The 25,634-nt window shown below is 35.2% G+C and overlaps 3 protein-coding genes across 4 annotated transcripts; all 3 read right to left on the bottom strand.

Annotated features, from left to right (window-relative positions):
• On the bottom strand, nt 1-3,870 carry LOC132169296 (uncharacterized). The gene is made up of 5 exons (XM_088517657.1): nt 3,735-3,870; nt 2,364-2,846; nt 1,817-1,987; nt 688-1,127; nt 1-615 (listed from the first exon to the last, which is right to left on the bottom strand). The coding sequence occupies exons 1-5, from the start codon at nt 3,781-3,783 to the stop codon at nt 1-3; spliced, it is 1,758 nt and encodes a 585-aa protein (XP_088373783.1). The 5' UTR covers nt 3,784-3,870.
• Nucleotides 3,871-17,362: 13,492 nt separating this feature from the next.
• Nucleotides 17,363-20,348, bottom strand: LOC132169283 (uncharacterized). 2 transcript variants are annotated; one of them, XM_088517660.1, is made up of 4 exons: nt 19,889-20,348; nt 19,476-19,652; nt 18,076-18,506; nt 17,363-17,992 (listed from the first exon to the last, which is right to left on the bottom strand). In XM_088517660.1, exons 3-4 carry the CDS (start codon nt 18,484-18,486, stop codon nt 17,363-17,365), a joined length of 1,041 nt encoding a protein of 346 aa, XP_088373786.1. In that variant the 5' UTR covers nt 18,487-18,506; nt 19,476-19,652; nt 19,889-20,348. The 2 variants fall into 2 exon arrangements, with proteins under 2 accessions (XP_088373786.1, XP_088373789.1); XM_088517663.1 differs by having other exon boundaries at nt 19,485-19,652; nt 19,889-20,243.
• On the bottom strand, nt 19,495-21,591 carry LOC148588011 (uncharacterized). Its single transcript, XM_088513805.1, has 3 exons — nt 21,519-21,591; nt 19,889-20,368; nt 19,495-19,652 (listed from the first exon to the last, which is right to left on the bottom strand). Exons 1-3 carry the CDS (start codon nt 21,589-21,591, stop codon nt 19,495-19,497), a joined length of 711 nt encoding a protein of 236 aa, XP_088369931.1.
• Between the last annotated feature and the right edge of the window lie 4,043 nt (nt 21,592-25,634).

The raw sequence follows: 25,634 nt of genomic DNA, 5'->3' as shown, positions 1-25,634 counted from the left end.
CTAGAAAGGTTTACGTCTATGTGGCCCAAAAAGAATACTTGACCAATATGTTGAGTGGATTGTATCAACCCAAATTCGAAAATGTCCCGTAACAAAAAGAGCTATTGGCAAAGTAGCCAAAGTAGTTATAACAATAGGAGCCCATGCTGTGTCGGTGTAATATACCAAAAAGCAAGTTGCACTGAATGCTGCTACCATCCCTGCTATAGAGACGAAGAGTACACCAAGTCCAAACAACAACAATAGAGGTATTATCTTGACAAAATCCTCCTCTCTATAACGTGACGTGAGAATTGACATGAACACTAGTATCGATGTTGAAGAGAAGACCATTGCTATCGCATCTGATATGAAGAATATCGTAAACCAATTACTTTTCAAAAAAATAGGTTTTCCTGTAATTTGATCGTTGCCACCTGGTACAGTGAAGGCTGCAGCAAAAACCACAGTAGCAATTAATGTTGCCACAAGAATGCAATTGTTTGCTGTTTGCTTCATCCACTTTTCACCTTTCTCTTGCAAATATTTATGTTCCCGTTCAAATATATCTAGAGGTGTTTCACCATTTGAATTCTTCATGTTCACATATGAAGGCGGCACAATCTTTTCTATTTTCTACAATAACGAAGGTATAAATGAACAAGTGAAAATAAATAAATAAATAGATTAAAGAATGTTAACACTTACGTTATACCACAACAACTCATGTTGCATTTGAACGGCTGCTATTGATAGGGTATTTAATTGATCGGAAGGACCCAATTTGGCAGCAAAGTGCAGCATGTTGTTACCATCTTTGTCAATATAGGTTGTAATATTTTCCTTCATGACACCTATCTCATATATTAGATTAAATACACTCTCTTGCCGATATGTAATGGCAATGTGAAATAGACTCCCGTAACTTTCATCTACTTGCCATAAGAGATCAGGAAAAGAGCGTACAAGTATAATAAGAAATTCAATATTTCCTACTTTCGCAGCTTCAACAAGTAAAGTCATATGATCATAAACTAGTTCTGATGAGAAAAGTTTTTGTGGCACTATATGAAACACTTTCCAGAGCTCTTCAACTAATTGATGGGCATATGTCCTCATCAAAGCATTGTTATAGATCCATTTGTGACCTAAGATTAGGAAACGAATATATTTCAAAGATCATTTTATAAAAAGAAATATTGAGATCTATACAATATTTTAACAAGAACCATAACAAGAGATGCTATTGAAAGTTTTATAAAACAAAAATGCAAACTAACGTAATGAATTTTATGTGATCATAGTCTCACGTACATGAGTGATTTTAATTTATTTGCAATAATTAATTTCAAGATCAAATATCAAAGCATAATGAGATTAACGGCTTGAAATTTAGGATTTGTTTTTATGTAATTAATTAGATGTCATGCTAATTTCATGACTAGCCTATTCTCAAATAACTAATAGAACAAAAAGAAGAATAGAAAGGTATATGCATTTGAATTTAGTAAGAAATACTGCTAGCTTCCACCAAACTATAAAAAAATTAAAAAAACGTAAAATAATTTTTTTTTTTTTAAAAAAACACACTACCCTCCAGATCGTAATTAAGTGTCTCTATAAAGGAAATATATAGTTAACAAATATCAAATAGAAAATATATGATCTTAATTATCCGAAGTTGTCATAGTTTGGGGAGTATATATATACCATCTAAAGATCTGTCGTTTTGAGTAAAATTGTCGTCAAATTATGATTAATGTGATAAAAGCAGCTACTTGGGCAATGTTGTCTATACGTATGCTGTTAAAGAAAATTGGATTGGAGGTAAACTAACACGAATTTAAGCTACTTTTCCAGAATGATAGCTGACTTTTGCTGCTAATTGCAAAAGGTTTTTTGGCCAACTGTTCCAAAGCTCGCCAACCACAAGAAGTGTCCACAGTGTGGGTAATGTCAACGGCAGTTGCTAAATTCGGATCCATTTTGAGAATGTCCAATGCTATATCTGTCCATAAAAAAAATCTCTCATCATTGCAAAAAGGAATTGGTTCGAAAATGCATAAAATATGGTCAACAATATTATTGCAATAGAAGTGGCAATGAGTAAGGCTAGAAGTCCCTCTTCTGTCATTCTTGTGTCACTCAAAAAATGAAGTAGTTTTTAAAATTACCATTGAGCTCGTTGATCATCATTGAATTTTGATCAAATTGTAATTTTAAAAACTACCTCATTTTTTAAATGACACAAGAAAAACATAAGTGAAATTTCTAGTATTAGTCAATGGTAAGAGATTAAGAATTTGATTATCTCAAACAAAGATAATGGCATGGTAAATTGATTATCTCAAACACTCAAATTGTAAAACATATATATGACATACCGTAAAAACCAGCAGAAATAATATCAAGAAGGAGATTAATGCGTTGACGAGTAGACAACTGTGGAAAAGGAGTCACAGAGAATAGATACTCGACCATCTTTCTTTTTCCTAGATGAGCTGCAATGTGAAGTGGTGTCCTTTCATGGCCATCATTGATGAATGGCAGTTTATTGTTCATTTTCATCATCTCCTTGGCAATTCTCACTGTTCCTGTTTGAGCAGCAACGTGAAGGGCCGTGACTCCATCTATTGTTGTCAATTCCAAGTCGTCTGGAGTGATCAATTTCAGCAGTTTTTCTACAAAAATGGTGCTTTTTGTAGCCGTTGCACTGTGAAGTACTGTCGCTTGCTGTTTCGTTATTGGAAGTCGAACACACTCTGGGTGTTTGTCAAGAAAAGCCTTAGCAGCAGGCCAATCACTTTTCATGGCAGCTCGAAGGAGAGGACCACAAAGAGCACGATATTCATATAATCTTCTTTTCTCTGGATTTATAATATAATTGTTTTAAAGCCAGACATATTAATTACAACATGTGGTGATAAAAATCATGTCATTAAGCTAATGAGCATATATATTGAAAAGACTAGGTAAATTGTTGATATTAGTTAATATTTTTTGTGCGTGCTACAGTAAATATGTTAAAGTTTGTTGGGCATCACCTATTAAGATAGAGTTTGACCCCACACATGAAGGGAGTGTTAAAGTAAGAAGTGATTAAATTTATCTCTTTCTATAAGCTTAAACTTTTGGGATAACTAGTAATTTAACAAAATAACTATTTCTAACTATTCATTACATAAATAAAATAAAAAATTCTGAAAAAATAATATTTAAATAAAATAAAAAATATGTTGAGTATATATAAAAAAGGGCGTAACTAAAATAGAAATTTCCACTTCTAGACCAAGTATTTTAGTTACCATCGTTGGAAATGCTGTTAGTTATTTGGAATAACTAATTTATGTTATTGGGAATCTTCTAACCTTAAAGGAATTTTTCTCTTCTTTCGTGGAAAAAATACTTTATATTCAAAAACTGTGTCACATGTCTGCAGACAGGGAGCAGGGGGACTGCTATAGGCCATGTCCTCCTCCCCCAAAATTCCTAAGAATAAAAAAAATCTAAGGTAAAAAAAAGAAATTATAAGTAATTTTATTTATTTATTTTTTTCAAGCCAACCGGCCTTAAAATATTTTTGATTCTTAGCCTCTAACCATAATAGTTTCTAGCTCCTTCTCTGTACGTAGTGCAGATAATAAAATCGCAATTATATTTAATTATACAGAAAATTGTACTTAGATGAGATACATATAACCCTAACTACTATATTTACAACGCCATATGATGATAGAAAAGGAGAGAGCACTTACCCTCGTTAGTTTCGCTTGAGCTTGGCCCCTCTATATCCATCTCCTTCATTTCAACAAATCTTGGACCCTGTGCTAGCTTAGCTATGTTCCAGTTGCCCAAATCTTGTTGAAGATCGCTCAACTAGGGCTGAATTTTGACGAAATGAGACTCCTCGATCTTAAAATATAAACTATTAAATTAATTCATTTTAATTAACTTAAATGTTTGGAATAAGTGTTGATTTAACATGATATTAGTTCAGAGATATTATTGTCTCTATCATTCAGCTCATATTTCAATTAAATATTCTACATTTCTACGTGTGATGCTTCACTTATTAAATAAAAGTTTAATTAACTCAAAATGTGAAAGGGAGGGTTAATTAGAATATAAGTTAAATAACTAAGATTATTTTTTATTTTTTAATCAGCTTTAAAGCTTTTGGTACGAGTAATTTAAAGAGAGACCATAAGTTGAGGATCAGCATCTTCTATGTTTTTCTTTCTTTCGCAAGAAGATAAAATAATCAGATAGAAATAAAGGAATTAATTAATGATTATAATGATATTATATTTGCATGAAGAGTGACTAATAGGAAAATAACAAAAGCAATCCAAACCTTGGTCAGTCAACCAAGTTACAATGCCTAATCAGAGAGCCCCAAGGCGAACACGACCGCACCACCATGCACGCGTACAAACCCCGAGCACTGCCACTGCAAACACTGAGAAGAAGATGGACCAAATTTATTGTGACTTTCCCATTTCCTTATTCATTTTAAAAGCGTACTTAACTGATTATCTACGCAAAGCCTTGTTGAAGTATTTGAGGAATTATTGATTTCTTGTCTACAAGGGGTTTCATCCTATTGACTTTCCCATCCTGGCTAGCAGCTCTTTGCTTTGGTTTGACACACTAAAAGCAAAGTATTTGAGGAATTATTCTTTTCTTGAAGCCCCCTTTAAATCCGATGCTTCTTGGATTTGGAAGGGAATCCTAATGCATAGGAAAGTGGTGATGGGTGTTGGCTGGATGTTCCAGCAAGACACTTCTCAATGGGTAGTAAATTAGAGAAGGGAAACACGAGAATAAGAAGAAAAACCTGCTGCAGAAATGAATAAAGGCAAGGGAAAAAACAGAGAAAAAACAGGGGAGCAATTTTTCTGAAGAAAGCTGCTAGATATCTCTCGGTTCTCTTCTCATTTTTCTGCATATTCTCACTCTTTTCATCTGCTGCCCAATACAAAAGTCAAGCACACATTATTAGAAAAGTAGATTCTAGAACCACACACACGTACGGCTTAACAATACATACATCACCTACTACAAACTAGAGTTTAATAAAATACAACCAAAATAAACATTTAATTGGAATGGCACACTAATTTGTAACAATGGGGCTTGTTGGGCTATCGCGTCTGGTGTTGACCTTAATGTTATGTCCTCTCTTTGGATCCCATCCATGCCCAATTTTGAACCTATTCCAAATCCAGCCCTTAACTTTCCTCCTAATAGTATCATTTCTGACCTTATTTTACCCTCTTCCCGTAGCTGGAATATCCCTCTCTTGCATCACCTGTTTGATGCCTCTTCGGTGCAAAGGTTTTGAACATACACCTCCCGAGCAGATCTGCCCCTGATACATCGATTTGGGCTCCTTCTGCTTCCCAATAGATCATCATTCAAAATAATTCTTTGAGGCCTACCCCTTTAAGCCATGCTAATTGGGATAGTGATGCAGCGTGACTTAGTGAGCTGTAATGAAGAACATCAATAAGCAGCGAATAAATACTTCTAGATCTTGATTCTATCAATGATCTTAAAAATCTTCTTAACAAAAGTAGATATTCTCTAGGTTTTGAAGAAAAATAGAGGAATAAACTCAACTCTAAGTAATTCTCATTAATAAAAATCAATAATCAAGGGGGTGGCCGAACCACCCCCAATGGTGGTTTGGGGGTGGTTTCGGCCACCCCCAGTGAGTATTGGGGGTGGCTGTAGTTTTTTTCTTTTTTCTTTTTATTTTTTTGAATATATATATATTAAAAAATAAAAAATAAAAAATTTAATTAGGTGGCCACATTATCACTGATGACGTGGCCACTTATGCCAAGTGTCGAATTTTAATTAGTCCACGTATCAGTGACGTGAACTTTCATTAAGTCAACTAATGGTCAATGGATGGAAGGACCAATTTGGTCTTTATCAAAACCACAGGTACCTCCTATGATACAAATCAAAACCTAAGGGGGAAAAAATAAAGTGTCCAAACCTTAGGGAGTTTTTAGTATTTAACCCTTAATAAAAATCAATAATCAACATCAACTAATCTTCTATGGAGGCTATAAGCATATATATATATAGCCCAAAGCCCAAAACCTAATAAAATATGACATAAATACTCTCAAAACCCTAAACTTAATAAAATAACGAAATAAAGACTCCCAAAACCCTAACCCTAATGAAATAACAACATAAAGTCAGCAAGAAAATAAAACAAACTGACGACGCCTGTCCGGACGGCCACAACACTTAAACGACAAAAACATGAAATAACATATGGATTCGAACTACACTCCGATCTACATCACTCTCCCCAGGTTGGAGAGAATTCGTCCTCGAATTCGAACGGTTCTTCCTGCGGTCTTTTGGGTGCCTTGTCAACTTGTTCCATTCACCCTTCTTCAAGATCAAGACACAGCAACGGCCCACAATACACATGATGGGCCTAATCATCAGGAGACGGTGATGATAATCTTGAATGCCTCGCTCATCACTTGCCAAATGTCAAGCTTGTCGTGCTCTTCTCTCGTCTCTCTCCCGCCATACAGATCTCATTACAAATTTAGTTAGAAGAATTTGACAAAATAGCATCTACCCAGATGAAATCAAGATAGTTAATTGGCGCTATACTCAAATCAAAGACTTTATCTTCGAGGCTCTTATCAAGCACATGATGTGTATCTGAGAGATTTACCTTTTTCTAACAACTCCTCTTCATTGGGATAGATGTCATAGATTGGTGGAAAGGCCCAATCTATCGAGCAATATTCTTCAATAAAGCCATCTTTCTCCTCCTTGACCAATTGACTCCTAATCTCTACCGCCTCTCTAGGAACCTTTCTTTTGTAGATTTTTTCTATTTTTTTCTGTCACAGGGAGCTCTTTGGGCTGCAAGCAACCTTGGAATGCTGGTATTTCAAGTTTGAATCTACTCACCCGCCGGGCCACCGATTGGCATGAGCTTGTGCAAGGTGCTAACATTCGTGCGTTCGGCGCTCTGCAAACGGGTTTCTAGATCCGTTCCCATGTTGACCACATAAGTTGGATAATTGGGCAGTAAGGTCTTCAATTTGATCCCTCATAGCTCTGAATCTATCCTCCGTGTGTTGCCAATGTTCAGCAATAGATTTGCCTTCCGTCATTGTGAATCACGGTCTTAGTTGGCGATGACAACTATTCAGCCCACAACTCATGTGCCACAAGCGAATTGCCGGTTGCTCCTTACGTGTTGTTTCCGTGAGCACATACACTCGTTCATGTCTACAAAGCGATTGCTCCTCCCCATTCATGGAAAGTAATTGAGCCTTGATACCCACTGATGCAGCGTGACTTAGTGGGTTGCAGCGAAGAATACTATTAAGTAGCGGATAAATACTTCTAGATCTTGATTCTATCAATGATCTTAAAAATCTTCTTAACAAAAGTAGATATTCTCTAGGTTTTGAAGGAAAATAGAGGAATAAACTCGACTCTGAGTAATTCTCATTAATAAAAATCAATAATCAACATCAACTGATCTTTTATGGAAGCTATAAGCATATATTTATAGCCCAAAATCCTAATACTAATAAAATATGACATAAATACCTCCAAAACTGTAAACCTAATAAAATAACGAACTAAAGACTCCCAAAACCCTAACCCTAATAAAATAACAACATAAAGTCAGCTAGAAAATAAAACAAACTGATGGCGCCCATCCGGACAGCCACGACACTTAAACAACAAAAAACATGAAATAACATATGGGTTCGGACTACACTCTGGTCTACATGTGATAGTCTATGGAGTTTAAAGCACTTACTTTGGAAGATTTCTTGGAATGCTTTGCTTACAGTATCTAATATTGGTAGATTTGTTTCCAATGCCTCTTTGATTAGTTGGAATTGCCCTATGTGCAAGGGGCCATCTGAAACTATCAAACACCTCATGTTGGATTGCTCTATTGCTAAGATAATCTAGTGGATTTCCAAGTGGCCTCTTGGATTAGTTGATGTTGGTACTCCTAACATTTCTCATTAATAAAATGCAATCAACCAAAGGCACAACATCTTGTACTTTTATCTTTTATTTTTCTTTTCAAATCTTATATGTTAGTTCTTGTGTTGGCTTAATTCAGTTCCAAAATGCAGAGGCTACTGTTCACGAGCTCAAACACTGATATAGAATGCTCAGAATCCAATCTCCACCGTTCATAATATAGATTCATGTGTTATGAACGTCCCTGCAAAATTTCAGCTCAATCGGACCACAAACGCCCATCGATCGGGGCTGTTGATCAAGACTGGACAGCATTTCCAGAATGCTGTTTCACCCATGTCCGGACATGCCTTCCTCGGGTCCGGACCTCATTTCCAGAAACTCAAATTTTGCTCCGCAAAGCCGTGTCCGGACAGCCCATTAACATGTCCGGACACCCCATAAGTTTGAGGCCCAAAAACGTGATTTTAAGTGGTTTAAGTCTAGGGTTTTGTCGGGGGTATATATACATCATTATAAAAGATAGAAGTACGAATTTTCACCCCCAGAGAGTTCGTCGGAGGCTGTGCTAAGAGAGATCATATGTGGTGAGCGTTAAATTGAATCTCTTAGAGTTTTAGTTATTCCTTTGATAAATCTACGGTTAAGAAGTCTATCGGAAGGGTCCGGTAAAGGAGAATCACGTTGAAGAAGATTGTGAGCAAGGAGACGAGTTGTAGGCTTGTCGATCTTACAGAGCCAAGGTCTTGCAAAGGGTTGTAAGTGTTCCTAGTGTCTGTAATCTCTGGATAATCTTTTGATAGTGATTTCCTGGGTTTGGCTGCCCCGGAGAGGTTTTACTTTTAGATCGGTTTCTAAAAGGTTTCCTCTTCGTCACCAAAATCTTTGTGTGTGATTGTTCATATTTTGGTGATTGTTTGCTTTGATAAATATCCGTTAATTCCGCATAAAATTGTGATATTTATCTGTTTAGCGTTTTTCAATTGGTATCAGAGCGGGTTCACTCTGTTTGGATTAAATTCTTGAGTGAGATCTGTTAACTCCTGTTTGCTATGAATACTTCTCAAGGGGAATATGATCTTATAAACTCCTTCAACAATTTGTTGGAAAAATTCACTCTTTTGAGACATCAATACACAAATTGTTTGGGGGAGTTTCAAGATCTTAAACATGTGAATGAATCTATTGTTACTAAATTGTCTGAATCACATGCTTTAATTGATTCTTTAAAATCTGAAAATTCTGTTTTAGGTTCTAAAGTTGATTTGTTAGAGAATAAATTAAAAGAGTCAGAAACTCAATTGGAAAAATTCTCTAGCAATTCCCTTGAGAATATGTTACATACTCAGAATTCTGATTGTGATAAATCTGAGTTAAGTTTTGATTGTCATGTTGCTTTGTCTTCTAACAATGATTCTACTTCCGAGATAATTTTTGTTAAATCAGAAAAAGTAGAAGACTCTGTGGTTAAAAGAAAAACAGAAGCTGCCTCGACCTCACAAGGTAAGAAAGTTAAGAAAATTCATATTGAACCTTATGTATCTTACCCCAAATATAGAGTCGTCCATCCTCCTAGGAATCTACCTCCTAAAAGGTTTATCCCTACTTGTCATCATTGTGGAAAAGTTGGTCACATTCGACCCAACTGTTTTAAATTGAAACCTCATGTGCATAAAAATAAAAATTCTGTTTCTAGGAAAGATTATGAGGGTTTGGTAATGATGATGGGAGGTATGTCTAGAGTAGACAAGTTTGAAAAGGTTCACGTCTCTACACCTTTATTCAAGAAGGTTTGGGTTAGGAAGGATTATACCATTCACCCAATGAGGGGGAGTGGTAGTGATCTCACCTAAAGTTAGGTGAGTCAATAACATGCCTAGGATTAATTGTTTTGCTTATTTTTGAATATCCTAGAGCGTGTTATTTTTCATTGCTTTGTATTTTTTTTAGTTTTTGCTTTATTGTTTATGCACTGCATTGTTTTTGTTGTTACACTTTCTGTATGAAGAGTATATACATGATTGTTTTGAGATTCATGTTTTGAGGCATATTCATAAAGGATTTTTCAAGAAATTCATATATCATGATCTTTGAAAAGCTTATAGATGAGATATTGTGTGCGGACCACCAAGATTTTTGTCTACTTGCTAATCAAATGTTCAGGAATGTGTAATGTCTTGTGAAGACCTAGAAGTAGTTATTAAACCAAATCATTATTTTGTAGTGGGACCTATAAGATGTGATGAAAGTTTAATGCTAAAGGACATTCATGTCTTGCCTGTTGTAATCTCAATTCAAGCATGTTGTTTTGTTTTGCATTGCATTTTTCTTTGTTTTGCATTTGTTTTCTTTTGTGAAAAATTTCAAAAAGACAAAAATATGTTATTTTGATTGTTTCCTTTTCTTTCTTTTGTCTTATGCACCTAGATAGTCCATTAATTTCTCATGTTGCTTTTTATGGATTTAATTCCTTACGTCTTGGAATGTTCTTAATATGCATGAGATGAAAATTTGTGTCAATGGACTTGTTTTTGTGGTTACCTAAAGCCTGAGCATATGTGGTACATTTTGCCTATGCTTTATCTTTTGTGCACATTTAAGCTTAAATTGAGGTTTTGTTTCACTTTATTTGTGAGGTCTGTTAGGTAACCATATGAGGTTTTTGACTAGTCATATTTTTCAAATTGACCATATGCTAGTTGAACCTAGGGCTTAAAAATTCCTGCTTTCTCTTTTGTGATAAGCACCAAAAGTTTAAGGACACTTTCTCAAAGAGAAAAATAAACAAAATAGTGAAACAAATAAAATCAAAAGATCATATTCCAAAAGGAATTTATTTCACTGTGTCAAACTTGTGCAAAATATTTTACAAAGAGAAATGTATAGGATGAGAGTGGCTAGGCCCTAGTATGATAAGGTTTGACTTTTGATTTGATATACTTGTCAAAACCTCATGGTGGTGAAACTTTCTCCTCATTTTGTAAGTTGAAAATTTTTCTCTTTGGATGGCTTACCCACACACCACACAAGCATGGGTTGAATGAAACATTTTCTTGGCTTAGGTTAAGCAATATGAGTTTCTAGCCATTTCTAGTATCATGTATGTTTTGCATATTTGGAGCATGTTTGGGATATTCATTGTGCAATACATGAGTCATTAATGTGTTATCATTTGTGTTCATTTGACTTTTGAGGGGGAGAAACATGTTTCGCATTTTTTAGCTTCTTGTTGATTATTGAGTCATATGTTGAGGGGGAGTTTTTGGTGATGTGTGTTCATGATCTTGCATTCTACGTCATTTTTTTGTGATCATGAGTTTTATTTCTGTATTCCTGTTCCACATATGCCTTAATATATTTTGTGAAGTGTTTCAGGAAATATGAAGACCTTTTGTCATTCTGTGACAAAAAGGGGGAGTAAATATGGAGAGATGATGGGATTGGCTCGACATTTTGGTTTTGTCACTGAATTGCCAAAGGGGGAGTTTGTTAGTTCTTGTGTTGTCTTAATTCAGTTCCAAAATGCAGAGGCTACTGTTCACGAGCTCAAACACTGATATAGAGTGCTCAGAATCCAATCTCCACCGTTCATAATATAGATTCATGTGTTATGAACGTCCCTGCAAAATTTCAGCTCAATCGGACCACAAACGCCCATCGATCGGGGCTGTTGATCAAGACTGGACAGCATTTCCAGAATGCTGTTTCACCCATGTCCGGACATGCCTTCCTCGGGTCCGGACCTCATTTCCAGAAACTCAAATTTTGCTCCGCAAAGCCGTGTCTGGACAGCCCATTAACATGTCCGGACACCCCGTAAGTTTGAGGCCCAAAAACGTGATTTTAAGTGGTTTAAGTCTAGGGTTTTGTCGGGGGTATATATACATCATTATAAAAGATAGAAGTACGAATTTTCACCCCCAGAGAGTTCGTCGGAGGCTGTGCTAAGAGAGATTATATGTGGTGAGCGTTAAATTGAATCTCTTAGAGTTTTAGTTATTCCTTTGATAAATCTACGGTTAAGAAGTCTATCGGAAGGGTCCGGTAAAGGAGAATCACGTTGAAGAAGATTGTGAGCAAGGAGACGAGTTGTAGGCTTGTCGATCTTACAGAGCCAAGGTCTTGCAAAGGGTTGTAAGTGTTCCTAGTGTCTGTAATCTCTGGATAATCTTTTGATAGTGATTTCCTGGGTTTGGCTGCCCCGGAGAGGTTTTACTTTTAGATCGGTTTCTAAAAGGTTTCCTCTTCGTCACCAAAATCTTTGTGTGTGATTGTTCATATTTTGGTGATTGTTTGCTTTGATAAATATCCGTTAATTCCGCATAAAATTGTGATATTTATCTGTTTAGCGTTTTTCATTATATATACTACAGAACAAACAATTTTCTTGGTAGCTTTATAGCCACATTAATAAGTTTAACAATAACTTTGGGAGATAACTTAAAAGTTCAGGAAAATAAAGTAGAAGGAAGAAAAGAAGTTGAGGGAAAGTCACATGTCTGGCTATCTGGCATGTAGAAGACACGAATCTTTCTGTTTATAAAAGATTTTTAAGTGAAGTTTTACTTAGTTTATTTGGAGTTGCTCACCTTAGGCCACACATGAGAGGGCGTCCTGTGGCCATTGCGTTCAATAATATATTCTGATAAGTGTCAAATATTGCATACTTGGACCCCTTTATTTACATTAGTTAATCCTTTAGCTGTGTTGTTATTTAATATTTTCTGTTAGTTTTGTGTTTTTAGTATTTTGTAGGTCATTAAAAAAAAACTACAGCTTTAAAGGGAAAAATGCAAAGTTTGGAAGAAAGCATACTTTGAGAAAACCTCGATGATGTGGTTAAGTTTAACCAAATATAAGAAAAGGTTAAATCGGATTAAAGATCAGATTGGATTAAAGTTCAGATTGGATAAAATTTTGGATTTGATTCAAATTCAGATTCTGTACATATCTCAGTATTTTGACCATAACTTTCCGCTCAAATATCGGATTGAAGTGATTCAAGCAGAATTGGAAAGCTAACTCAAAATACTACAATTCGTTGTCAAATATTTGTTTCCTAATTCAGAAGGTTACTATGCCAAAATCACCCCGCAATAAAAGGACCCAAATATGGACGAATCCTATTCTGATTTCTGACTTCTATTTTGATTGGGAGACAGACCTCCGAATTATCAAGGTTTAATAGGGCTTCTATGAATTCGCTAAGCCTATAAATAGACTTCTTTGCATTCAAGAAAATATATAGAATTCCATATAGCAAAATTCTACAGTTTTTCTCTTTTTAATTTAGGTTTTCTTTAGATTTAGGTTTTATGTGGAGCTAAATTCCCAACTAAGGTTGGGGATGAAGCATCACCGATAAAGAATCAATACTTTCATGTAAGTCTTTATTTATCTGATTTTATTGGGTTTAATATTTTAATTGTTTTACTTCTTTTCAATATGTGGCATGATTCTTTGATATTTTGTTATGATTCAAGGATACACTTGATGATTTAAGATAATTTCACATAATTGATTGCTTGATTTTATTTACCTAAATAATTGGATATCCCTTGTGATTTGGCCTACGGATACATTTGGTGTTTCAATTAAGATTAGATATCTTTTGTGATTTATGGATACATTTGATGATTTAATTGATATTGGATTCCTCTTGTGATTTGTGCAATTAATAGATATATGGGATGATTTGATTAATTGTTTGAAGCATAGTAAAACATATCTAAGATTTTAATTGTGAAAACTTCAAATCAATATTGATAAACATGGAAGTAAGTTGTTATGATTCGGTGAGTGTGAATTCTCAAACCTTAGTATTTTATCTCTTTGTTTACTTTAATTAGTTTATGTTTGTCTTTTAATTTGAAAAATCAAAATTTTAAACCTTTTTGGAACTAGGTTAGGATTTAATTAGTTTAGATTTCAATTGTTTTTTTCAAAAATACAATTTTCTGTGGGTTCAACCTCACACTTGCAATCCATTAAACTACAATTAATTCGTGCACTTGCGAGTTAAATAAATTTGCACAACATATTCTATGAAGTAAATTTTATATTCTCAGACACCTAGATAAATAAGTATGTATCATGATATATTTAGGAGTTTCGAACTATTATGGTTTATCAAATCAGTGTATGATATATATTTTATATTGTGTGAATTAAGACATTCTTATAATTAAATAAATAACATTGCAGCACATAGCCTTTCCAAATGGAGCTCATCTTTTCCAAATTTCCAGTTGTATTGTCACAAAAGCTTAAGTTTCTTAAGTCATAAACTTATAAAGTTACTTTTTCCTGTGTGAAACACCTCGGTATTTTACATATTAGCAAGTTATTTGGACTATTGGGATGAACTTTTAGTTGGGATGTGATGTAGCGTGACTTAGTGTGTTGCAACGAAAAACAACAATAAAGTAGTGGATAACTAATTCTAGATCTTGAGTCTATCAATGATCTAAGAATTCTTCTAAAAGCAATAGATACTCTCTAAAGTTTAAAGGAAAAGAGGAATAAACTCAACTCTGAATATTCTCATTAATCAAAATCAATAATAATCAATAATTGTCTTTCTCTGGAGTCTATAAGCATGTATTTATAGCCAAAAACCTTAAACCTTGACATAAATACCCCCAAAACCCTAAACCTAATAAAATAATAAAATAAAGACTCTTAAAACCCTAACCCTAATAAAATAACAGCATAAAGTCGGTTTAGAAAATAAAACAAACTGACGGCTACGTAATCTGCATCATTCTCCCCTTGTTGGAGAGAATTTGTCTTCGAATTCGGTCGGTTCTTTCCACGGTCCTTCGGATGCCCTATCAACTCGTTTCACTCTCCCTTCCTCAAGATTAAGGCAAGGCAACACCTCAAAATAATTGTAATGCTTCTCATCATCGAAATACCTTAATGGTTATCATGAAAGCACCACACACCACTTGGCAATACTTCAGATTTGCCGTTCTTCTCTCGTTCCTTCTCCCTTTCAGTATAATCAACCCCTTCATCATTATAATTAGACACTTCACCTGAAAAGTCTTCATCAACCTCTTCATAATTGTCGATGTCACCTATGGGCTCTTCCTCTTCCAATTGATCATCTTCGGGATAGAGGCCGCCAAATATAGGAGAAAGACCATCTTCTTTGTACTCTCCCTCTTGGTCATCTTCATAGGGGTAGAGGCCGCCAAATATAGGAGAAAAATCATCTTCCTTGTACTCTCCCTCTTGGTCATCTTCATCGGGGTAGAGGCGGCCAAGCGTGGGTCGGATGCCACTGATCCTTCAATCAGTTCTTCCTCATTGACATTGTCATTATAGGTTGGTGGGGAATCCCAATCCACAAATCCTTGCGAAGGATCTATAACATCTTCATGTCTAAACTCTTCATCAATGAATATAGATTCTTGAAACTCTTCACCCATAGATTCTTTTTCCTCCTCCACAGAATATGGATTCAGTTTATGGATTTGTGGTTGGCAAGTAGGGGTCCAATTGGCCTGTCGTGGACTCTTCGCCTCACTCCATGTTTCCCTACATACCTCTTTTTTGTAGGAACTTTCTATTTTTTTTGTCACAGCCATAGACCATTTTCTCCAATTTTGTGACTTTTGACCCATAGTATAACTATGCGGTAAGAAAGCGACTTAATATATTTCAATAGTTTATCCCAACTATCGATCTTCAATTTGCCTTCCCGCTTCCTAGTTTTCTTCAGTTGTTGCCACCATACACCAACTCTTCTCCAGAATGTATGTACCACCAAAGAGACTTGTTGTTCATCGGGCACCCCGTTGAATTCAAAAACCTCTTCAACGGCCAACACCCAATCCAAAAATTTGTCGAGTTCTAGATCCCCATCAAATTTCAAAATTTTGAGTTCGAATCTATTTACCCGCCGATTGGCATGAGCTTGCGCAAGGTGCTGATGTCCGTGCGTTTGGCGCTCCGCAAATGGGTTTCTAGATCCGTTCCCATGTTGACCACACAAGTTGGATAATTGGGTAGTAAGGTCTTCAATTTGATCCCTCATAGCCCTAAATTGATCCTTCGTGTGTTGCCAATGTTCAGCGATAGATTTGCCTTCCATCTCCGTGAATCGCGATCTTGGTTGGCGACGACAACCGTTCGGCTCACTACTCATGTGTCGCAAGCGAATTGCTGGTTGCTCCTTACATGCTGTTTCCATGCGAACGTGCACCTTGTTCATGTCTGCAAAATACTCCCTCCTCCCTATTCATGGAAAGTAACTGAGATCTGATACCAACTGATACAGCATGACTTTGTGGGTTGTAGCGAAGAACAACAATAAAGCAGCGGATAATTAATTCTAGATTTCGAGTCTATCAATGATATGAGAATTCTTCTAAAAACAATAGATACTCTCTAAAGTGTAAAGGAAAAGATGAATAAACTCAACTCTGAGTATTTTCATTAATCAAAATCAATAATATTCAACAACTGTCTTTCTCTGGAGGCTATAAGCATATATTTATAGCAAAAAACCCTAAACTTAATAAAATATGATATAAATACCCCCAAAACCCTAAACCTAATAAAATAACGAAATAAAACTCTTAAAACCTAAACCCTAATCAAATAACAATATAAAATCGGTTTAGAAAATAAAACAAACTGATGGCTACGTAATCTGCATCAAGATTTCATTAGAGCGTGTTAAGTAATGAAACCTTGTGGACATTAAGCAATTGTCTCTTTCTTGGGTTATGAATTCTAGTTTCATATAATTTTACCTCTGTGTAAATTGAGTTTATCTCAATAAATCCACAGTTCTATTGTATGCAAGAACTAATTTTAAGGAGTACCCCAAATGAACCATTTTACAAACGATCATTTTTCTTTCATACTAGTGAAATATTAGAAGTGTAATTCTTGATGCCTCATAGATGTAGACAATCTCCTCGAAAGATATTCAATTCTCTGTGATTTAATTATTGAATTTTCTTACACCTTTATTTTCTTTTGTATGCGTTAATATTAAAAGGCAGGGATATATAGTAGGAATCAATTGATAATTGGAAGTGATGAAAGGACATGCAAAGGAACACAACAGAAGATAAAGATAAATCCACTTTGAAGACAGTCTTACCTATCAGCTCATTGTGAGTTTAGATAGGAAAGTATAATGCAAAATAAAAATATAAATGATAGTAGTTCTAATCAATACAGAACAAGTTGAAGTCTTGATGCATGGAAATGATTCATAAAAACATCAATTCAAAGTCTTCCTTTGCTCAATTCTTTCTTCAACCTTCCTTGTTTAAAACCTCTTGACTCCCTCTTAACGTCTTCCTCTTTGCTTGACTTCAATTTCAGATTTCCTGCAGATCACTTGCTGAACCAACATATTCTGCTAAAATAGCTTACGCTTATTTGGCTGAAAAAGAAACCTAGACCAATATGTTGAGCGGATAATATCAACCCAAAGTTGATAATGTAGCTTAACAAATAAAGTAACCGGGACACCAGCTGAAACAATTATAACAATTGGAAGCCATGCCGTTTCGCTGTAATAAACCAAAAAACATGTTGCACTAAAAGCTACAACCATGCTTGCTATAGAGATGAAGAGTGTTGTAAGTCCAAACAATAACCTTGCTGGTAATAACTCAAGGAAATCCTCTTCCGCATAACGTGAAGTGAGAATTGACAAAAATATTAGTATCGAAGTCGAAGAGGAGACCAGTGCAATTGCATCTGATATAAAGAACACCAAAAACCACTTACTTTTCAAAAAAATAGGTGATCCTATTTCTTGGTTGTTGCCACCTGGCACAGTAAAAGCTGCAGCAAAGACCACTGTGGCAATCAATGCCGCCACAAGCATGCAATAGTTTGCAGTGTCTTTCATCCATTTTTCACCTTGTTCTTTTAACTTTTCATGTTCCTTTATGAATAATTGCCAAGGTGTATCTGCAGGTTTACCTCTTCTATCTTTATTCAACAGCTTTTTGTATGAAGGAGGCACAATCTTTTCTATCTCCTACAATGATCGAGACATAAATCATTGACAAGTGAAAGTGCAATCAAAAGAAAAATAAATTTAAATCATATAATTACACCCACCTTAAACCACAATAACTCCCGTTGCATTTGAAGGGCTGCTCCTGATATGATATTTAGTCGCTCTAAAGGAGCCAATCGCCCAGCTAAGTGAAGCATGTTGTTATCGCCTGTGTCAGTATATTGTGCAATGATACCCTTGATAGCACCTATCTCATATATTAGATTGAACACATTTTCTTGCCGAAGTTTAACAGCAACATGAAATATACTTCGGTTTTTCTCATCTACTTTCCATATGAGATCAGGATAAGCACGTATAAGTATAATTAGATAATCAACATTCCCTAATTCTGCAGCTTCAAAAAGTAAAGTTGAATGCTTGACAAGTAGGTCTGAGAACTGGTCGTTTGGCAATACTAGAACCTCACTCCAAAGAAGTTTAACCAATTCATCGTGAGCTAACGTTTGCATCAAAGCTTTGTTAGATATCCCTTTGAACCCTGAAAAAAAAAAAAAACCCTGTTGAAATATCATTTGGTAAGAAAGTTATTTCAATTTTATAGTTAATAAAGATGAGGACCTAGCTAAGTGATTATTTTACCAAAATTCCAAGAAAGACATTATATATATTTAAACTTGAGGAAATTATGTCACCATTCGTTTGTACTTTTTCACATGCTGATCACTCTTCAAGTTGATAAATTGAAGACGCGCGTGTTACCAGCATTTGTAAATCGAGACCTTCGCTAACTTTCACGTCTATATATAAAGCTATAATTATGTCCTTTTTTAAAAAAATTTCAAAAAACATTTAGAAAAAGAGTTGACGTCCACCTCAACCTTGAGTGGACATGTATGCTTTACCCTCCATGAGGAGTTTTGGTCACAGAGGCCCAGTGAGAAATGAGTCGCTTGTCTCAAATTTGTAATTTGTTAGATTACAAATTTATCAAAAATTATAAAAGCATGAGGGTGGTGACATCATTTCCCTTAAAGTTATAAAAGAAAAAGAAAAACAAAGATTTTGCTGTGAACTTGTTGGTCCCGAATACGTTTTGATGCATATCAAATGCCACAAGCTCCATTCTTAATGCTAATGATCTAGCATTTCATGCTGATATAGGTTTGAGTAACAGAAATATATATAGGTATGTATGTTTTTTTAAAAAAACGTTACTTACAATGCACTTTATGTGTATATAGGAAAGAGTTACAAAATTAATATTATAATAGATCGAGACATATCAAATGTAAAATGATTTATTTCATTAGAGTTTCCCATAGCTTAGGAAATAAATATCTATCACCTAAGGTCTGATGTGATTAAGTAAGACTACTTTCTCATTTAAGTGGATTTGAGTAAAATTGTCACGATGCGATTAGTGCATGTAATAATTATGAAAATAACTAGTTGGGAATGTTATATATATATATATATATATATATGAGCAAGTGATGACAGTTTGTGCTGGAGGCAAACTAACAAGAGTTTGAGCATCTTTCCCATAGAGAAAGCTGACTTCTGTCGTCGCCGAGTGCAAAAGGTTTTCTGGCCAACTCTTGCAACGCTATCTCCTTGAACCTATCCTCCATGGTTGCTAATGTAAGATCCTTTTTCAGAATTTTCAATGCTACATCTGTCAATTCAAAAAATAAAAAAATAAATAAATTGAGGTCAGTAATAATATTGCACTAGAAAGTAGAAACCACTCTATCCAAGTTGTCTAACTTCCTAACACTCACTGTCAAAGTATATAGGACGTAAAATGATGAACGATATATATGCGTTTCGTGTCCAATTGAAATTTCAATAAATAGATTAAATTATAAACTAATTGGCTCAAACTCCCAATTGGTGAGAAGTAGGACATACCATACATATCAATAGAAATAGTGGCGACAAGGATATCAATGCGATCATCAGCAGTCAAGTCATCAAAAGGAGTCACGTCGTATAGATACAACACCATGTTTCTATGTCCGTTCAATGCTGCCATGTAAAGTGGTGTCTTTCCAAGGCTACCACGGACTAATGGCAGTTTCTTGTTCACTTCCACCATCTCCTTTGCAATTAACACGATTCCTGATAAAGCAGCAAAGCAAAGGGCTGTGTTTCCAGCTTTATTTGGTAATGCTATTTCGTCCGGAGTCATACATTTGACTAGTTCTTTCACAAAAGTGTCACGTTCTGCTGCCACTGCAATGTGAAGAGCTATCTCATTCCCTTCTGTTATGGGACGACCAAAGACATCTGGATATTTCTCAACTAGTGTCTTAGCAACTTGCCAATCGCCTTTTAGGGCAGCTTGATAGAGGGGAACGGAAGTGTTAAGGTATTGAAATCTTATTGTCCCTGAAAATTTTGAAGCAGTAGAGGTATATGAACTATACTATTTTGGTGATTGATCATACCATTTAGATACTAGAAGATAAAAATATCTAATTATAAGGCGGAAAATGAAATGTTTCTTCTTCTTTTTTTCTCCATGTTTCTTCTTCTTTTGTGTGTGCGTCATTCTTTCTTTTTTTTTTTTTTTTTTCTTGTTTTTTTTTTGGCGGTTTCTCTTGGCCTATGTATAAAAAAAATTAATAATAATAATAATAATAATAACCTAGGAGTACTAAGAACCCGTTTGATTTGCAGAATAAACCCTTAGAATTGAATGACTATTCTATAGGAATAGCCATTCTTTTGTTTGGTATCAGTTTATTCTTGAGAATAGTTATTCACATGGAAATGACTAATCACATACATATAGGATTAACTATTCCTCTAAAAAATTAGAAGAATAGTTATTCCTTATAGAATGGAATAGATTTTTCAAAAAAAACCCCTTATAATTTTTTTATTTTATTTTAAACTTAATATATATTATATATACATGGAAATTAAAGGGGGTGGCCAGCCACCCCCACAAAAGAGGCGGGGGTGGTGCGACTACCCCCAGCCAATTCTGTGGGTGGCCGACCACCCCCCTATTTTTTAGGTTTTTTAAATTATTATTTTTTTCTAGTATGAATTGAAAAAATAAAATAAAATAATGTGGGGTTTTTAGTAATTTTGATTCAATTTCAATTAGACCATATGTATTATTACCAAACTAATTAAAAAATTGGAATAATTATTCAATTCCAACCTCTTCTATTCCGAGTAATACCTATTCCTTTTCCTAATGGAATACCTATTCTGCAAACCAAACGGGGCCTAAATCTTTTACTAAGAGATATATACTAAGATAATGTGGAGTTTATTCATTGAAAATGATTAAAACAATTAATAAAGAAAAATGCTATGGCTATCAATGAATAAGCTTCACATCATCTTGATACTTATCTCTTAATAAAAAAATTAGTAAGATTAAAAATGCTTACAGAACATTTTAGCAAAATTCACACTGCAGTGTTTGCCAGATGGAATGGAATGCATACCATAAAACAAAGAAATTCATAACACTTGTCCCTAAGACTAAGATATTGACAACAAAGAATGAGAGAGCACTCACTCGCATCAGGTGCGTTTACAACTTGATGGATATTTTGTCCACTAGGACTAGAAACCCTTTGAGGACTACTCATGTCTCACTCCTTGCAATTGTCACCTTTGAGTACTGCTGGTCTTCTTTCTTGAGGTTCTTTACTTGAAAGCGCCCTCTTGGACTTTTAAGTTCTTCTTTTGTAAGAAATAAAACAGATAGAAAACATATGATCAATACATAATTAATATGGTACTGTGTACGTGTATAGAATATTTATATAAATGAGTAGATGACCACGAGCAGCTATTAACATAAATAAGTTATTCATTTGGAAATCATTTAAGTTTATGGGTAATGATAATTTATCATGGTTGTATACTTGTATTAAAATATCAAAGACCTGCAAAATGAAGGCCCAAGAGCTTGGTGTTTTAATTAGAGAGATATCTATAACAACAAAAATATTTATATTTGTGGAAAAAAGTGACATACCAACACCTTTAGGCTTTAGATATGTTTAGTTAGATATGCTTAATTAGAGAGAGAGCATAACTTTTTCACGTGGGAGGAGGAAGAGTATCCAGCAAAAGGAATCCCTCTTCACATGGGCTCTGACTCATACATGAGATTAGGGATGTCAAAAATTACTAGAAAATCGGAAACCAAGAAATCGGGGTCCCAGTTTTGGCTCCAGTTTGAAAAAATCCAAAAACCAGGTACCCCGATTCCGGTACCCAGTTTCCATTTTATTTAATAATATATATATATATATATATATATATATATATATATATATACACACACTTAGGTTTAGGTTTAGGGTATTTTAAAAAATTAAATTTTTTATTTCTAAGGCCCAAATAGGCAAAAACATTGATTTTTTAGGATTTTTGGACTTTTTTAGGTTTATTTTTTAATTATTTGGAACAATCACAACAAAGTCCCTTTAATTTAGACAAAAAGACTAATAAATTTTTTTAAAAATGGGCCGACTTATGAAAAAAAAAAAAAAAAAAAAGGCTTTATTTTAATCCCAATACCTAAAATAAGCCAAAAAGCCCAATACCTAAAATAAGCCCAAAAACCAATTTTTTTTTTAAAAAAAGGGGTTACCGGACCGGGTAAAACCGGAACCGGGACCGGGGTCCCGGTTCCAGTTCTGGTTTCTCAAAACCGAGAACCCGGTTCTGGTTCTCGGTTTTGGCCAAAAACTGAGAAACCGGACCGGATTGACACCCTTACGTGAGATATTGCAAAAATTAAAGAAAAAATGGTTACTTTTGCTCCACCCCTTCTGTTTGATAACTGCTGGGACTACTGCCTGATGTCGGCCAAAGGTACATACAGCGACTTGTTTGAGCGAGAGTTTCTTCCCTGGTTTATGAATGTCCGGGCGACACCTCCACCATCAGAGAGAGCTTTTTATTTAAGAACAAAGGGAATCAAAGAGAGGCGAGGAAGAAAAACAAAGGCAAGGGATCTGGAGGAAGATAAATCAACGGTAAGCAAGATAAATGATGATGATTATTATTATTATTATTTTTCGATAATAACCGCTCTTGTAGAGCTTCCTCAAGGCACTGCCAGTGTGGGCTGTGGGCTAAGCCCACACTGACGGTGCTGCCACCAAAAGAAGGGAAAACCAAGTTTAGAATAAAGGCGTCACCCAATTTTCTCCGATAACAGGTAAAGGTTTAGATCATCTCTGTTTTGGTTACATTTCCTAGAGCATAGTGGTTCTTATATTTATAACCACAAGAGCTAGAATAATCTCTATACAAGAGATTCGCGAGAATTACCTAGGCAGAGAAACACTTCAAGAAAGTTACATGTGGAATTGACAGGACTTCTATCTTGGGCTGTCATAGAACACGGCTGTGCATAGCTGTAATTGTTACTGAATGGAGTCTATGGAGAGGCAACTGAGTTGCTGCTGTGCGAAGCAGGAAAGGATCCACAAAAGCTGGAAGACGTGCGACTGTTCAAAGAAAACATGGAGACTTGTTTTCTGTGAATGGGTGAGCATTCAATCATGGAAGTAGCTTGAATCATGGGAGTTGGGCTGCTGTTGAGGGGTAAATTATGGAGCTGTTGTCTTCTATATGGTTAATGAGATTAGCAGCGTTTGGATCGAGGGAGAGACTGTGACTTTGATCCTACTGAGAACAAGCTTGTCTTTAGAGTATTCTGGTTTGGGAATTCCATTGGGAAGCTTGTCTTTAGAGTATTCTGGTTTGGGAATTCCATTGGGAAGCTTGTCTTTAGATGGAGGAGGAGTGCAGCCCATAGAAACAACGTCCTCAAGGATGTCTTCAAACTGTGATTTCCAACCTAAATAGATGCTGCGATCCATAGGGTTGTTGAAGAGGTGTGAAATATTAAATGAGATGGGAAGGGTAGTGGAAGTAGAAGAAGACGAAGCAGAAACAGAGGACATTTGAATTTTTGTTGGGTTGACCGTATTTTGGAGAGAAGGTTGATTTGGTTGAGACAGACGGTCCAGCTTGTGTGCTGTAGCACACATGCTGGTAAAATATTTAACGGCCCAGATGCTGTAAAATATTTAACAGTCCAGATGTAACCAAAGCGAACTTTGTTAGGTTTAACTTCACTTTAAATCTTAGACAAGCCCAAAAAGCGATAGGGAATGGAGAGTGAATGAGAGGAGGCTATCCAACTGGTGAAGACCGGCGGTAGGGACGGTGGAGATGAGTAATACGACGGATCTATACCCTCAAGTATTCTCTTAAGAGTCTGTCCTTGTTTTTGTGTACAAAACAGAAAGGTATCATGAATTCACCTCGTTGATCAAGCTCTTTAAGAAAGAATTCGTACATATTACACAATTTAGAGGATGATCTATACTTTTATTTCAATTTTCTCCCACCAACGATTTCTCATGGGGTTTAGATCCACCAGACCCCGGAGGCTACCAGACTTTCTCTAGAGCGTGAATCTGTCTGTCTGTCTAATTCCAGTATAGAGCACAACGCTTTGGGTTAAAAAATAATAATAATAATAAATAAAAATAAAAAAATAAAAAAATTTCTCTAGTTACATCTGCGCTGTTAAATATTTTTACACCATCTGGGCCATTAAATATTTTACTACAGCACACAAGCCGGACCACAGGCAGAATGTGTCTTTGTGCAGAAGAGAAGGAATGAAGGTCTCAAGTGTTTGATGAAAGGTTACAGAGATGCAGTGTGTATAAAACAGAGAGGCCACGTTGGTCTTTCAAGCTCTGATACTATGTAAGAAAAAAACAAAAAAAAGAGAAAGGCTGAAAACCTACATGGGGTGTATCGAATATTCCATTATTTATAGATAAATTACAACATCAAACTTAATACAAAAGATCTTAAGAAAATATGTATCATAATTGATACATATTTTCGAGAGGATTATCGGATTGTAATTGAGGAGAGGATTATGGGATTGGGATTTATGATTATGGTTTTGGAGAAAATTTGGTGATTATGTTTTATTCCCTTCATTTAGCTGGACACTGGCACTGCACTAAGCCATCCCTCACACAAATTATCAATTTTTTTTTTTCATAAAGTTTTCTTAATGAAATTTGTGAAGCAGTAAATTAGTGTATAGGAACCACCATGACAAAAATACAAAGCTTATGTTTTATGAATTGAAAAAAAATAAATAAAAAAAAATCCCAAATTGCTTCTTTTTTTTTAATTGAAAAAAAAAAAAAGAAAAAAAGAAAAAAAAAAAAAGGCCCATAGATACAAAGCTCATGAGTAAGAGCACTTGCCTTTGACATTATGCAACAACGATTATGAAGAAGATATATATTGTAGGAAGTTGACAACACTTACTTTCAGAATTCTAGGGCCGTTGCAATTATGCTTCAGAGTCTGCTGGGCAGTCAAAAGAAACGGAGTTTTTGATACTACACCTTGCTGGCTACAATGTCCACCAGATTTATAAAACAATCTTCACCATTATGTAGTGAGAAACATAAATAAAAGACTTAAAAGTTAGTCAAGTTCTAAATGGACGTCGTTGTATGGCGGAAACGTTTTTAAGTCTTCCACTAGTACTGAAGTGGTCTCTTTTGTCAGCTGCCTCCTTTGTTGTCTTGCGGATCATTGTCGGATGCTAGCTAGATTCTCACACTTATAT

The sequence above is a fragment of the Corylus avellana genome, chromosome 1 (assembly GCF_965113065.1).
Source record: "Corylus avellana chromosome 1, dhCorAvel1.hap1.2, whole genome shotgun sequence".
Lineage (NCBI taxonomy): Eukaryota > Viridiplantae > Streptophyta > Magnoliopsida > Fagales > Betulaceae > Corylus > Corylus avellana.
This window is presented reverse-complemented; position numbering and strand designations above follow the sequence as displayed.